At 31.7% G+C, this 15,397-nt stretch overlaps 2 protein-coding genes across 8 annotated transcripts in view; one reads left to right on the forward strand and one right to left on the reverse strand.

Annotated features, from left to right (window-relative positions):
- Positions 1 to 1,164: 1,164 nt before the first annotated feature.
- LOC120768985 (CD63 antigen) lies at positions 1,165 to 12,707 on the reverse strand. Of its 6 annotated transcripts, none has more exons than XM_040095813.1 (5): positions 12,666 to 12,707; positions 4,268 to 4,364; positions 3,821 to 4,180; positions 1,767 to 1,985; positions 1,165 to 1,703 (listed from the first exon to the last, which is right to left on the reverse strand). In XM_040095813.1, exons 2-5 carry the CDS (start codon positions 4,328 to 4,330, stop codon positions 1,638 to 1,640), a joined length of 708 nt encoding a protein of 235 aa, XP_039951747.1. In that variant the 5' UTR covers positions 4,331 to 4,364; positions 12,666 to 12,707; the 3' UTR covers positions 1,165 to 1,637. The 6 variants fall into 6 exon arrangements, with proteins under 6 accessions (XP_039951747.1, XP_039951745.1, XP_039951746.1 ...); XM_040095811.1 differs by lacking the exon at positions 12,666 to 12,707 and adding an exon at positions 11,700 to 11,851; XM_040095812.1 differs by lacking the exon at positions 12,666 to 12,707 and adding an exon at positions 6,264 to 6,500.
- Positions 12,433 to 15,397, forward strand: part of LOC120768984 — a 106,645-nt gene continuing 103,680 nt past the window's right edge. For both annotated transcript variants that reach the window (XM_040095804.1, XM_040095805.1), the window contains exon 1: positions 12,433 to 12,606. The gene's annotated coding sequence lies outside the window, so the exon portion shown is untranslated. The remainder of the gene's footprint in view (positions 12,607 to 15,397) is intronic.

The following is a 15,397-nucleotide window of genomic DNA, read 5'->3' on the forward strand; positions in this document are numbered from 1 at the left end:
CGTGCACTCATGTCGGGCAGTCTTTGTGTTCAAAGCATTATTTATAACTCTTGTGACTCGAAGTAAAGCAAATAAAAACATCTTTAGATACGATGTATTAAAATTTGGTATATTATGAGTACTTTATTTTTATTCAGTGCTGATCTGTTATACACACTTAACATAATTTCAAACAAATACAATTATATAACAAATACATACTTAATTATAAAGGCAATAAAATACACAAAACTACTGTTCAGTAATACAAAAAATCTATGTAACGTACTAGTAGGTACATGTAATACTAAATTATGAAGCTATTGGACTACCAAGTATCTATTTCAGCAATTTATGTTACAAATTTGTAAATCAAATTAGGGCTTGTATAATATACACCTACCGAAATATATTTTTACACGTTTTGGATTAGGTTATGCTAATTTATTTTCTAGTAAAATTTTTAAACATAAATATAAAAATACGAATTTTTGAAGAACTTCATAAGTCATGTACATATGTATGTATATGGAAAAACTTTATTTCTAATAAATATTCTAAATAAGGAGATATATGTATATAATATTTGGATTGTTGTATAACCAAGTGTAAAATATAGATATAAAAACTCTTTATTCATTTCTTTATTTGAATGCTTTCAGTTTTCATATTTACTTATTAGTGGAAAATTCATTAAAAACTTGTTACTTTTCAAATTGGTATAACAAACAAAATCCCATTAAGTTTTAAATTAAGCAAATCTATCATAAAAGAGCAAGCAAATTGGTTTATGTAAAAATACCACTACCATAAACATTGCTAATGGTTGCTATTAGTTTACGTCAATTTCGGTTTAGATATTTTCGTATTAATTCATCTTATGCTTCTTTTTAATATAAAACTCTTATAAAATTTTGTATACATTTTTCCAGTTTAAACAATTAATTGAGTTTGGCATTTTCTTTAAATGCTTTATGCCGCCGAAATGGGCTGGGCAAGTAGTGTAGTTATGTAAAACCCTTCTCAAGATTTATATAAAGAAATCTAATAGTACAGATATTATGAAATCTTATACATACATAGATGAAAATATATAAATACAAAAATTTAAGTGAAATGCATACCGTATTGTTGCTAATGTCTTTTTTGGTGCTAAACTACAAAATGACTTTCGTCAAAAAATGATTGCCAGTACATACATATATTTAGATACCATATACAATAGGTATATAAAATGTGCTTAAAGGTGTAAATTCATATTATATTGTTCATATTCGCTCTTGGTCACTCAAAAATGTTGAGCATAAACTTCACGACGTTGTTCATTAACTTATAACACTGATATGAATAAGTGATATGGGGAGCTTGAAGTCTGCATAATAATGCTGCTCTCATATAGTTACATGTGTATATATTGTATAAGTATGTAAGTAACAATTTAAAATGTGATTTGTGTGCTCAGTTATATGTAGCCGACATAAGTAATTTTACTTATTTATAAGCACTTTTCTAATTATTACTTTGTTCGCCTTAAAAACTGTTGATATTCAATTGAAATAAATTCTTATAACACATATTAGGATGAGTATTGGCTGTATGAATTTCATATTTAAAAAGCATTCAACTATTAACTCCTAATATGTGTATCATGCTGTTTTTTAAACCGTCTGGTAACTGCGTCGGAACGAACGAAACAGACAGAAGGCGAAAAGTATGGTCAATAGCTGGAAATATAAAAGAAAACACTTTTTTGATATATGTTTTTAAGATAGTTTGCTATTACATACCTGTATACCAGCTACGCCGAGTACCACGCCCGCTAAAGTTAATGTTTTGGAGTCGAGCAGGGAGAGCAGCTTATTTAGACAGCCTTCCGAATGGGCGTGAACAACCGTACAGTCTTGAGCTTCATTCAAATTGATGACCGTGCAGCATGCAGGTGGCAGAGAGCTATTGTGAAATATCGGTTCCCAATCCTTAGGCCCAAAGGTTCCACAGCAATCCATCTAACGAAAAAAACAAAGTAATTTTTCAATAACGAGAATTAATTAATAGTCGAGTTTATTTTAAATCTGCCATAATAGCAAAATTGGAATGAGATCCTGCGACTGGGTAGGCGTTTCTAAAATTATTATGTAATATATAAAAATTCATATTGTGAACAGTACCACTCGAAAATATTTTTACCCAAAAATTCGCTGCCGTGATTATATTTAAGGGGGTAGTAAGGTATTCTTTTTTGCATTTTTTTATTTTATATTAATGTACAATATCTTAAGATTATTCTGTGAAAATTTGAGAGCAATTAAAGCAAAATTGACGGAGATATACACTTCTCCGCCCTCTGATTTGATTGTGAGCGGCCGCGACCGTAACGACCAGCTACCTGATATTTAATTTTAAATAAACGTTTTAATGCATTTTTTCTGATCCCGAATATCTTAATTAAAAACTAGTAAGGAAGGGCTAAGTTGGAGTGTAACCATACATTTTATACTTAACTTTATACCTATTAAAAATGTTGAGAAACATTTCAGCATTCATTATTCGACGAAGCTATAATGATTTATAATCAAATTTTGATCATATTAACTTATGTTATTGGTCATAGACTCAATATTATTATTTCCCATGTTTTCGGAATTAAACTATAGTATATCCAATATTATACGTTCAGTGAATTTTTTTAGAAATCTTAAATATTGATCGATATACATACTTATATGGTATAAAGTCAAACGGAAGTTGAAAAAAGTTTTCACCCGTCCATTATAGTCACAAATATTCATCGAAAAACATGCTCACTCAATTTTATTAAGATATCACAAATTGGCTGATTAATGCGATATAAAGTTGACCGTACATAAATGGGGGCAATGCAAAAACGAGTGTTTAAAATGTATTTTTAGATTCAGAAGCTGTAATTTATAACTATACTTCAATAGAAATTAACTATGAAAAAAACCAGACAATTTGTTAGCTGCGATCATTTGACGTTTTGTTGTTAAAATAAAACTTTCAAAACACCAAAAAATTAATAATAATTTAAAAAAGCAGGAACTATAAAATGTTCACAATTTTCTTGACAAATTTTATGAAATCTTGTTCGTTTATCACATATATTTCGAGCGAAATATTACCAAAATAGTGTTCGTCTCCGGTCATTGGAACATACTGGTTATAGGAATTGCTTATGTATGAAAATAACTATTAAAACGTTGCGTTCATGAAATGTATCCAGTTATGGAGACATCCTGTCACTATATATGTGTACATTAAAGCTATTAGAGGGCGATACAACACGATTGCCTGTCCCAAATTACGGTTTTATTTCTTTATTTAGTACTTAGTTATGACACGATATCTCATTTTTACACAAGTTACAACTTGAACAGACAGACGGAACGACAGACAGTCACACGGTTTTCAACTCGTCTCATCAACATGATCATTTATATATTTTTAACCTTATATCTAACTCGATTAGTTTTGGGTGATACAAGCAACCGGGAACAAAACTGTTATACTCTGTAGCAACAATAGCAAAATTCGCAATTTTTTTTATGAGCGGATAAAATGGAGTCGTTGATTCTTCCCAAGGGTTTCACACGTTTTTTGCAAAATTTCTTTGCCAAGTAAGAAACATGTATTTTGTATTTGTCAAAGTTTAAGTTTTGTCTAACACCTGTCTGATAATATTGCCTTATATCAGAGGAAGTGGCTCGAAACTGTAGAGGAATTTTATTGAAAATAAGAGCAAAGTTTTGATAACTATTTATTAAAAAAAAAATACGTGCGAGAACGTACTACGGTTACATACATAAAATTTGCAAATACATACCTCACTTTGCAAAAGCGACCAAGCATCACGATTTTCTTTGCGTTCGTTGTATTCTTTCATTGTGGAATTGAACTGTTCCTCCATTATATCACTCAGAGATGCATGTTTAACATAACCAGCTATCCCTAAACCGATTTCGAACAAGAATATAATAACCGCCAAAAGAGCGAATGACAGTATCATGCAACTATTCTCTTTCAAGGCGCCACAACAGCCGAGAAAACAGATGAATGCTATGGTTGCGCCGACGATAATCAAAATAATGGGCACAGTCCATATGTGGTCACTAACGAAATTTGAATAATGCGCATAGTTCAACTGCACCATGGCACCCACAATTAGAATGAGCAGTCCGGTTAGCTGAATATCGAACAAGAATAAACAAATTATTAAATAAATAATTAGGAACAACGGTGAAATAAGAAACTAATCAGATGAGATACTCACAGCAAAAAGTAAATTACAGAAAAATGTAATAAACTTCACACAAGTTAAGCCGCCAGAACCCATTTTACTTTATTTCCTTCTTCCAGAGTTTCAATATCTGTAAAATTAAAAAAAAAAATTTGAAATTCGAATTAATGAAAGAGTCATTTCATTTAAAAGTATTTAAAAACATTAACTACTTTTAGATATGTATGCGTACGTAAGCGACAGTTAAATTTGGATATTTGTTACCGAAATATTCCGTTATACTTGGCGCGAACGACCGTTTCCGCACGAGTTTTATTTACATCTGCTTCGTTTGGCAGTTAATCGAACATCTAATTGTTTGACGATTGAGTATGTGCGAGCGATAGTACGCGGCACGTCTGTAAATTGCACTTTTAACGAGACAAATGTGCTCGTCCGTCACCTGCAAGCGGGTATGTTTCTATATTCTTTGTCATATGCCACTTACATATGTATATGTACATATATATTTGTATAGGCGACTAAAAAACGGTGTATGTGGTGACCAAATGTGGCGGTGGTCAATACAGTGGAAACACAATGAACCAAATCGAAAAATAAATCAATACTGCCAAGCAAATACGCAAGTATAAGCCGTGGCAACAATGGACATTACCAACCCTGAACCCTACGACCCCATTCCACTGTAAACTTCAGCCGCTGCCGTTGCACGAACGCACCCCACAGCCCCAATGAAAGAGTGAAAGTGTCGCAAGATCTTCACTTTTACCCATTGCGACTTTAACGGTGCTTTAGATTCGTAAAATAATCAGTCTATGGTAAATTAAAAGTTATGTATGTATGTGTGTTAATATCAGGGTGTCCGTTATTTAAAAAAAATTATATATACATATGTAAGTATATACTATGAGAAAAAGAAAGAAACTTTTTTGGGCTCCAAGGTCGTGCGATTTAGCACCGCTGGACTATTTTGTGTGGGGTTATGTGAAGGCGTTTATGCAGATAAGTCTGGGACGATTGACGCTTTGGAATATAATATTCGGCGTGTTATTGCTGACATACGGGTCCAATTGCTGCCAAAAGTAAAAGAAAATTAGACTCGGTTGAAATTTGTTCGAGCCAACTGCGGCCGTCACTCGCCCGAAATAATTTTTAAAACATAATGGCAATCCCTTATCGAACTAAATTCTTAACTACAACAATAATATAAGTATATGCGTTTTATTTCTTTATTTTATATTATTTACATATGTAGCATGGAATTTTTTAATACTTTGAAAAATATACGAGTATATTCACACAAAACAAACTGATGGGCTACAAAACAGGTCTGATTAAATTTTTTTCCATAAAAACAATCCTTTTAAAGTCATACGCCATTAAAGGTTTACTTCAATGACTTGAGCATTCATAACAATGATTTATACATTCTGTGTTGCTCATACGTTTTCGACATGGTACTATATTTTTTTGTGGGAAATGCAGACACCACCAAGTTTGATTAGTAAATTTCCCTTCTAAATCCATATTTCTAGTATTACTTTAAAACTAAAATTTGTACCGATGGATTCAGCACCGCCAAACCAAAGGACTGCAAATATAAAGAGTTCTGTCCAAGTGACTTAAATATGAAGACTCTTATGTTTATTGGAAAGGTGTTATGATTCTCCATAACAAGGATTTATGTTATGTTGCCACAATATTCAAAACGAGATGTTTAGTATATATGGGGACCATAAGGAATTCTTATCTCAACAGTATTATGACAATAAGTTCTAATTACAGCACCTTATTAGTTATATCAGATAACTTTAAATCGGTGAAAACAAACGTCTATGTACCCGAAATTTATGAAATTAAAATTTTGTCTTACTCTTGCTTATATACTTACTTACACATAAAGCTCAAAATTGAGTGCTGGGTAAAATAAATTACTTTTTTGGTAAAAAATAATATAATAACTCATATTAATATTAAATATATGTACATATGTACATATACGTAGTGGTTCCATTCTTCTTTTACTCACATTTGCGCGTCCTTCTATATTACCAGTCGAAGAGTGAGAATTCCAAGTCAGTAAACCTTCTAGTTGAGAATGGACAGCTGCAACGTTTTTCTATTCATATTGAAGTGTTCTAGTTTTATTTTCTTTCGAACAAGCGGTATTTAATTATTCAGTTATCAATGCTATTTTGGATTTACCGTAACATGAAATGAGCGAGACGAGCAGTTAACTTCCGATCTCACCTTCTATTGCAAGCAATTATTGGCAAATTACATGACCCAATTCGAATAAAATCGATATACACCTGATAAAGTAAAGAACTAATATTTCCCACATATGCACATATACAATTATGCATAAAGAAATATATGTACGTACAGTAAATAAATGCGGTAAACCACACGGAAATATAAGAATGCGAAGATATTATACATTATAACAATACAAATTATAACAATAAAAATTTGGCACGATTTCAGCGGACACGCGCTCTTTTTGATAAAAACCTAATTATTTCATAAGAAAATTTCTTAAGCTTGATGGTTGTTTTCTGCAGATATTAGTTTAAGTCCGCTATTCTCATTTACCCGTTCATTTATGGGATTTTCATGCATCATATTTAAATTGAAACCGATTTCGTTCTTTTATATTCTCGGAGTATATGACTATAGTGAATGTTATATTAATATTCACTTTTAAAAAGAAACCATATTAATTGCATTTCTAATAATAAGTTGGTTTCTTCGTGGAAAAAGGTAACAATAACACCCGGCCGCGAGCCGTCGCATTCAACCATAATTCGAATTCAAAATAAACGCCACTCAATAACTCAAGGGAATTGATGAAATAAACTCCAACTCCAGTTGCACTTTTTTATAATTGGGCTTTCGAGTCGTGATGGATATCCCGTCTTATCGACGGTTTTGAGGATTCATTTTCCTTCAAACAGCTGTGCATTCTGCCGATACCGCTTTACCAAGTTTCCAAAGGTGTGATCTAACGCCGTTTCCACTATAGACACGACAATTGCGGTGTATTTCAACGTCACCGCATCGCACGCATTGTTTGAAAATCAAAATCGTTATAATATGAGCACAAATGTTGTGGTACAATTCGAGTCCATACTTTAAAATCAATTTGGCACAATACTGGTTTAGATGAGAGCAATGGGTTGGTTGATTAGACAAAGCTACAAAATAAGTGTCGTAACCGAATCGGATACCGACTTTTATCTGGCCAAGGATTAACAACTCGGCAATAAAACCCATTTGTAATACACAGACATACTACTATCTGAAAAGGACTCTTTCCAAAGTTCAATTATATATATCAGACATCGACCGATATTTTCGGTAAATAGTCAACTACAGGCACTGGAGTCCACATATTTGGCACCTAGGATCTTAAAAAGTTTCGGTTCAATTTGGAAAATTTTTGGTCATAAGGTGACATAATTCAAGAGGACTTTTGTGGAAAGTTTTATCTTATTAAACTAATTACTTCTTGATTTGTATGCTAGAAAGTGAAAAAATTATCTGAGATTTAAAACTGTGTTATATGGTAAGTAGGCGTGGTTGTAGGCCGATTTCGCTCATTTTCACACTATAATATAGGAGTGTCAAAGAAATGTTATATGTCGAATTTGATTGTAATGGTTGATACATGTGATTTTACCTAAAGGTGGACGCTGCCACGCCTATTGTCAAATTTTGACCCCGGCTCCTTTAAAACCTCTCATGCCATATCGAGGGTAAAATTTAATGTCTTTGCCGTATTTATTTATTGATTTATCGCGCTTTTAGTAGTTTTTAACAGTGCCGTTATATGGGGATTGGCGAGGTTATCGTCCAATATCATCAATTTTTACCATGTCGGTAGAAATGCTTATAATGTTTTCTTCAGGCGAATTCGATTGTTGTAGCTTTATGGTTTAGGAGATATATGTACCTATACATACATATGTATAGTATATTTACATTTTGCTCCTTGCTACTGAAATATGCTTTGCCAAATTACAGATTTATATCTTAATGTAGTGGTAAGTTATGGCACTTTCAATAACGTTTTGAGGGCGTGACTGTAGTTTGATTACGCTCATCTACGAACTTCTCCTCACTTTTTTGCCAAGAAGTACTTGTACCAAGTTTCATCAAGCTATTTTCATTTTTACTCAAGTTATTACTTGCACAGACGGGCGAACTGATGGTCACTCGGATTTCAACACGTCTCATCATCCTGATCATTTATATATACATGTACATACATAACTACATATCCATCTCTATAATTTTGAGGTGATAAAACAACCGTTAGATGGACAAAGCCATTATAATCTGTAGAAAGAGCCCTACAGAAATATAATATAATAAGAGGGTGCTCATCTATTATGCTTACCACCAGTGTATATTGCTGATTTTTTATTTTTATACCCTGAACAGGGTACATTAAAATTGCCACGAAGTTTGTAACACCCAGAAGGAAACGTCGAAGACCATCTAATATATTTACATAAGTATATGTTACATGTGAATGGTAGATAAGTGGATAGGAGTACCACCAAGGGCTCAATTAGCATTGGAGGAGCCATTTTGGTGCACTGGCGTAGGACCTTATAGCCTTGCTATTCCATTTCATTGTAGCGCTTGAACCATTGGGTGATCTCAATGAAACTACTTATGTCTGTTATGCTTTTTGTGGACAACCTTTCAAGGTTTGGTGCCTGCTGGGTTCTAAATATTTTTTGTCGGATTTATGATAAAGCTGAACATGCGCATAGGAAGTGGAAAACCGTTTCCGTATCCCTTTATCGCTTGCAGCTGCGGGAACTACTGTTATAAGGCAGGCACAATTTTTTTTGTCGGAACCGCCGATATCGGACCACTATAGTCTATAGCCGCGATAAAAATGTAACAATAAAAATCAAATTCTTGTGTGATAAACCTATAATCTTATATAATATCTGAAGAAATTCTTTAGATCGAACAGATATAGGATATAGCAGCCATACAAACTGAACGATGAAAATTAAGCTCTTGTATAAAAACCGCTTTATTTGTAAAAGGTATTTTATATTCGGTACAACCGAACGTTTTTGTAATTTTTTTATTCATGAATGTATGTACTTATGTATATCACATTACATATGTATGCATATATGCTAGACGCACACTATGTAGTAATACATATGTATGTATGTATGTATTTTTGAGAGTGTACTGTCTTTCACGCATTGTAGTGTACGCTGACCTTCCTTAAATAGCGAGTTCAAATCGAAATTGGACAGCATACTATTGGATAAATGTATGATTTACGCATGAGATAATTAAAAATAAGAATTCTACGCCAGCTCTAATATTATATATGTAAAATTCGTTTACATAAGTATGTGATCTCTATATACATATAATAATTTACTATTATTTTTCTTTTTTGTCATGAAATCGACTCCATTCTCATAAACAAATTGGGCACGAATTTACATACATATAAATGGGGTATGTGCGCATAGGGGAGCTTCTCCAGAGAAGAAATATCCAAAATAATATAAAAATAACTTTTATTTTTTAAAATATTCACGATTAAAAGTTCAAAAATTTGCACTAATAACACATGGTATTTCTCTATGTTTCACTAAATTTTTTCACGTTTTTCACTCTGTATATTTAAATATACACTCTAAACATTGAAATAAGTTCACATTTCACTTTTATTTTGGTATATTTTACCTAAATTTATTAATTTAAAAATCACTTAGCACACTCATCGTTGAAAAGGTTAGATTGTTTACAATTATGAGGAAAACAAGCCTTGCCACATCTTAAACAGGAAATATGTAGGATTTTTAACAATTTTTCTTTGTTTGCTTTTTCGCGTGATTCTTTTTTCTATATTAACTATAAAAAAATTCTTTCTACATATGTATATGTGTAATATGTGATTTATGTGACTGAAGTACTTTCGCGTAGTACTCCTTTCTGCGTTGGCGGCCTTCGGCCGCGCTTTAAAAAAATAACCCTGGTCGAGCGAATACCCGGGGTGACTGAAGTACTTTCGCGTAGTACTCCTTTCTGCGTTGGCGGCCTTCGGCCGCGCTTTAAAAAAATAACCCTGGTCGAGCGAATACCCGGGGTGACTGAAGTACTTTCGCATAGTACTCCTTTCTGCGTTAAAATAAAAAAATATATTGAGTTTCGTTATAAAGTGGTTATATTTTTTGGTTATCTTGCACTGATATTGAAACAAAATTTGAGTTTTCGTTATTAAATGGTTAAATTTTGGTTATTATATCTGTCAGCGCTTTCCATTTATTTTTGATAATACCTTTTTTTGTATATTAGGGTACAATATATATAATATTACTTATTTGTTTATTACATTAAATAAAGAACATATCCACATGAATGGATAGAGGAATTTTTGGGAAAAAAGGCATTTCAGCGAATTTCCGTATTATCACATGGCAGCGCTCCATTTCGTCGTAATTTTTAGCACACACATGATGTTCACTACGAGTGTAAAATGTAATTTTTAAAATAAAGATTTCTTCGGTAAAAAGACTGTTAAAAGTGTAAAATGTGGATTTATTAAAAGTTTATAGTTTAATTCAATTAATTTGAAATGAAAAATGTGAGTAAAGTGTGTTTAATGTGGTAAAATAGCTTGTTGAAATGTTCGAATTTTGGGAATTTTTGAACTTTAAGTTCGAATATCTCGAATATTTTTTAATCAGGAGGACTTCCTCTTTCCAACCTTCAAATCGCGCCGCCAAAGAAATCGGAATTGTGCCACAAATTGGCAGTCAACATTTTGAATAAATTGCTTTCATTGGTATACATATATTACAAAACGAAAAACTTTATAGTTACAATTAAATTTAAAAACATAAATTGGTAAATGTTAGGTCCCATAACGTAGAAGGCCGCAAAAATATTTTTTTTTTTAATCGGGCCGAAGGCCGCCAATTCAGAAGAGAGTTTACAAGGAAAAAACTATGGACATCCGTGTGTAGGACCGACCAGAAATTTTACAAACCAAACCCTGGCGCGAAAAAAAGAAATTAATTGGGATCATATGCGCATACATACATAAGTATGTATGTACATATGGATGTATTTAAGAGAATATACACATATAAAGTAATTTCCTGATTTGGTTTGGATTTTGTTTTTCTATTTAAACCAATTCAGGCAAATACTCTAAACATCTTTATTAGCAAAATTTTTTGTTAAAAAAAATACTACAATATTTTTTTTTTGGATATTTTCATAATTTAACAATATTTCAACATTCCTGTGTATGTATGGTATATATGTGCATATGTATGACTGTGAATATGAGCATTCGCCTATCAACGATGTTTTTGTTTTGTCTGCTTTATCACATTCCCGCATCTCAAACTTGTAAATATTTGCAAGTATGTATAAAGATTTATTTATGTTTGTATTCGTTCAGTATTACCTGAGTTACCAGCAAAGTATTAAAATATTATGCTGAATAAAAGATTTAATTGTTTTCCACAAAAATCCTATTTTGCTGTTCACTTTGTTGTTTTTCAACAATGGACTTAAAATATTTAAAATCCTTTTCACCACTTTGCTGCTCAAGATGTGACTGAAAAAAACTAACTCCAAATATAAGTGATAAGTTGTTGTGCAAAAGTGAAGTAAAGGTACCAAAGGTAGCTGAAATATGGTTGCCATCTTTATATTTTGTATAATTTAAATTGCTGTTAATTTACATCCTTGAAGACTCCTTCTATGAACTTCAGAACAAATTTGTTATAGGGTAGTGTGAGTATCACACTTGAAAAAGCAATTTAACATTACAAATACGGTTGAAATTATAAAAATGAGAAAGCAAATACAATTTGTGTCGGACGGCTGATAAAGATAGATAAAAGACTCAAATTAATTTTGTACTTCCGTAAATGTTAATAGAGTCCAATAATATTAGGCCGGAAATAAACGTATGTGCAGCTTTTATAAATTATTTCATATATAACTATTTCCGGATAATTTTTTTGTTAAATAAGAAATTATTAACGGATTTAAAAATTTGCCGCTTTCAGAATATTTGATTATTTAAAAACATTTATAAATTAAAAAAAATTTAAACTAATTTTCAGAACACTAAAAAACTAGTTCAATATATTTCAATACGCTGAGGGGGGATGAATGTAGTAGTTTTGATGTAAATTTATAACATTTGGCAAGCTTGTACGCAACAACAATGATGGTGGTGAGATTAAGAGAAATACCTATGCAAACAGTGCGCTCTCGTACATATACGGTGCCTCTAGCTTTTGTAAACTGAATACCGGCGCATGAATTTATAAACGAACTCTACTTTTTATAAATAACTTGATGTAAGTTTATTGTTTATATGAAATTTTAGTTAGTTATTATTTTAAACAATATCACTTGCCTTGTTCTACCAAATATATGTTATTTTTTGTTGCGAATTCCGACGTGATGATGAAAACAAAATTCTTACCAATCAACACAAAAAACAAGTGCAAAGAATCATTACAAAAACATAAAATGAAAACGTCACACGGAAGCAGAAATGAAATTGACGTTCAAAGAAATGGTTGATAGATACAGGGATGTTACTATGTTTATTGAAATGGCAATACAGTAGCGCACCATAATATTGGTAAAACAATGAACTTAAAACTTTATAACAGCTATGTATATGGGAGCTAATACCATGTTCAGACCGAAAATATTAGATAACATTTAAGCATTTCATAACCCAACAGCGTTCTTACTGCCGTTGAAAAGATTAAAAACAGCTGTTTTTGCCATTCAAGAATTTACATCGCTCAATATTTATCAAAAGAAAACATTGTCATATAGGATTTTGTAATAAAAGCCAAATTCTTTTAAATATTTTCCATATTATGGGAATAATGGACGCATTTTTTCATTTGGGCAGAAATTAGATTCATTGCTCTAATAAAAATTTGTTTTTTACATTTTTTCCTTTTTGTAGTGTCTAAATCAGCTGTGACAATGTAATAGATTTCCAATACTGCCAAGTAGATGGCGCAAAATCAGAGTCGCACAGAGAGATTTAGCGTGGATCAGTTTCAAATCACTCCGATGAAGTGATTTTGAAATGTCATTTTTGTATGGCGAAATCTTGATAAATTTATAAGATTAGTGGGATAAACCACTCAACAGCCGAAATCGTGTGATTAACTGTCGGTCTGAACATGGTATAAGGGAAGTACTGATTCGATTCAATTAATTTTTGGTACACAGTCGTACTATTAACAGGAAACAATTTTCTCTGAATATCAGTTATATATAAATCTCACACATTGCCGATATTTTCGGTAAAAAGTCAACTGTTGACTCTGGGGTCCGCATATTCGGCCCCTAGGGGCTTGAACTCGTAAGGTGGCATACTTCATAAACACTGTAGGTGCAAAGCTTTATCTCGTTATATTATTTGCTTCTCTACATATGTGTATACTGGAAAGTGAAAAAATCAAAAGCAATTTAAAATTATGTTATATGTCAAGTAGCCATGGTTGTGGTCCGATTTCGCCCCTTTTCATACTTTGACATAAAAATGCTAAAATAATATCATGAACCGTATTTAAAATCAGTCCAGCAGATCCCGAGATATGTGATTTCACCTAAAAGAGAGCTGGCTCTTATAAAGCTGTCTGTTAAATAATTAATTTTACCAGCGGGTAGAGTCATTGTATAAACCTACAAGTAACCAATCCTTCATTTTTCACTAACACATACGCAAAAATCTACTACAATTTGGGCACTTGGTACGGGTTGCCCCTAAATATTCTACTACAGATTAGGCACTTGGTTCAGGTTGCCCCCAAATATTCTACTAATAAAACGTTAAAATGCCTCAAATCTGCTATAGTGTGTTGCCCTGTTAGGTTTTAAAATTTATAACTTTAACAATATTTTTATAAAATATTCAAACATTTTTCGATTATTTAAATTCCTAAATATTAAATTTAATCAGTTTTGTCCAAAATATTAATTATTGTATTAATATATTATTAAATGTTTCCAATTTTATAAAAAAATATTTATATAATATTTGTGTAAAAACTATGTACCCGATTTTTTTATATTTATTTTAGTTTTTGTTTAAATAGTTTCCAATTGATTTTTTTGACTTGTATTGTTAATGTATACATACAATGGAATTATACCTGATTTTTTATATTTATTTTGGTTTTTGTTTAAATAGTTTCCAATTGATTGTTTTGACATACATATATTGTCAATGTTATATTTTTAGTGTAATTAATATTCATGAATTGTACTTGACCTTATATATTTATTTTTGTCTAGTCATATTTTTTATAATAAGTAGATTGATTTAAAACTGTATATATAAAAAGGGTGAAAATAGGCCTCCTCGTGAACCGAACACCCAAAAAAGATTGGAGCGAGCAGAGCAGCGGCTTTATGCTAGTTTGCTTAAAAAATTGGTTTGAAATATGTTCTCGACATGGTCTAAACTTTATATCCCTAATATAACTCAAATTATTGAATTTAGCCACTCCGTTATATAACATTTGTACCTACTATACATTGGGTAAAAAGGACCAGAAATTGTAATTTGAATTTCCCGGGTAAATGATATTTACAATTTTTTATGCTAAGTTGTCCTTAATTACTGTGCCAACTATAAGCGCGATCTGTCAATCAGTTTGTTTACAGCAGCTGTTTAAGTCGGTACACCTTAGTACCGAAAAAAGAATTTGTCTCAATTTTTGTATTGGAATGCGATTGTTGGAGAAGGCTTACAGTGATTCAGTTTAAACATATATTAATAGCGGGATTCTGTAACCAGTCTCTAGTCTCTATTTGAGACATTTTGAGGCAAAGTCTCAATTTGAGACTAGTTACTATTCACTAAACAGTCTCTAGCGTTAGTCTCAAAATATTGAGACCTGGTAGTTGGCAGGTCACAAAACTAAAAAGAACTCTTGTCTGCCATTTTGAATATACTGAATGGAGATCATCATAGATATTAATCGATTGTCGTTTCTTTATATTTTGTAAGCAACTCAAACATGAAAAGGTTAAAAATAAATCAATTTTACATAAATTTCGTAAATATTATGAAACAAAGTCAACATATATTTTTATTTTTATTGATAATTATGT

This window comes from Bactrocera tryoni, chromosome 2 (genome assembly GCF_016617805.1).
Source record: "Bactrocera tryoni isolate S06 chromosome 2, CSIRO_BtryS06_freeze2, whole genome shotgun sequence".
Lineage (NCBI taxonomy): Eukaryota > Metazoa > Arthropoda > Insecta > Diptera > Tephritidae > Bactrocera > Bactrocera tryoni.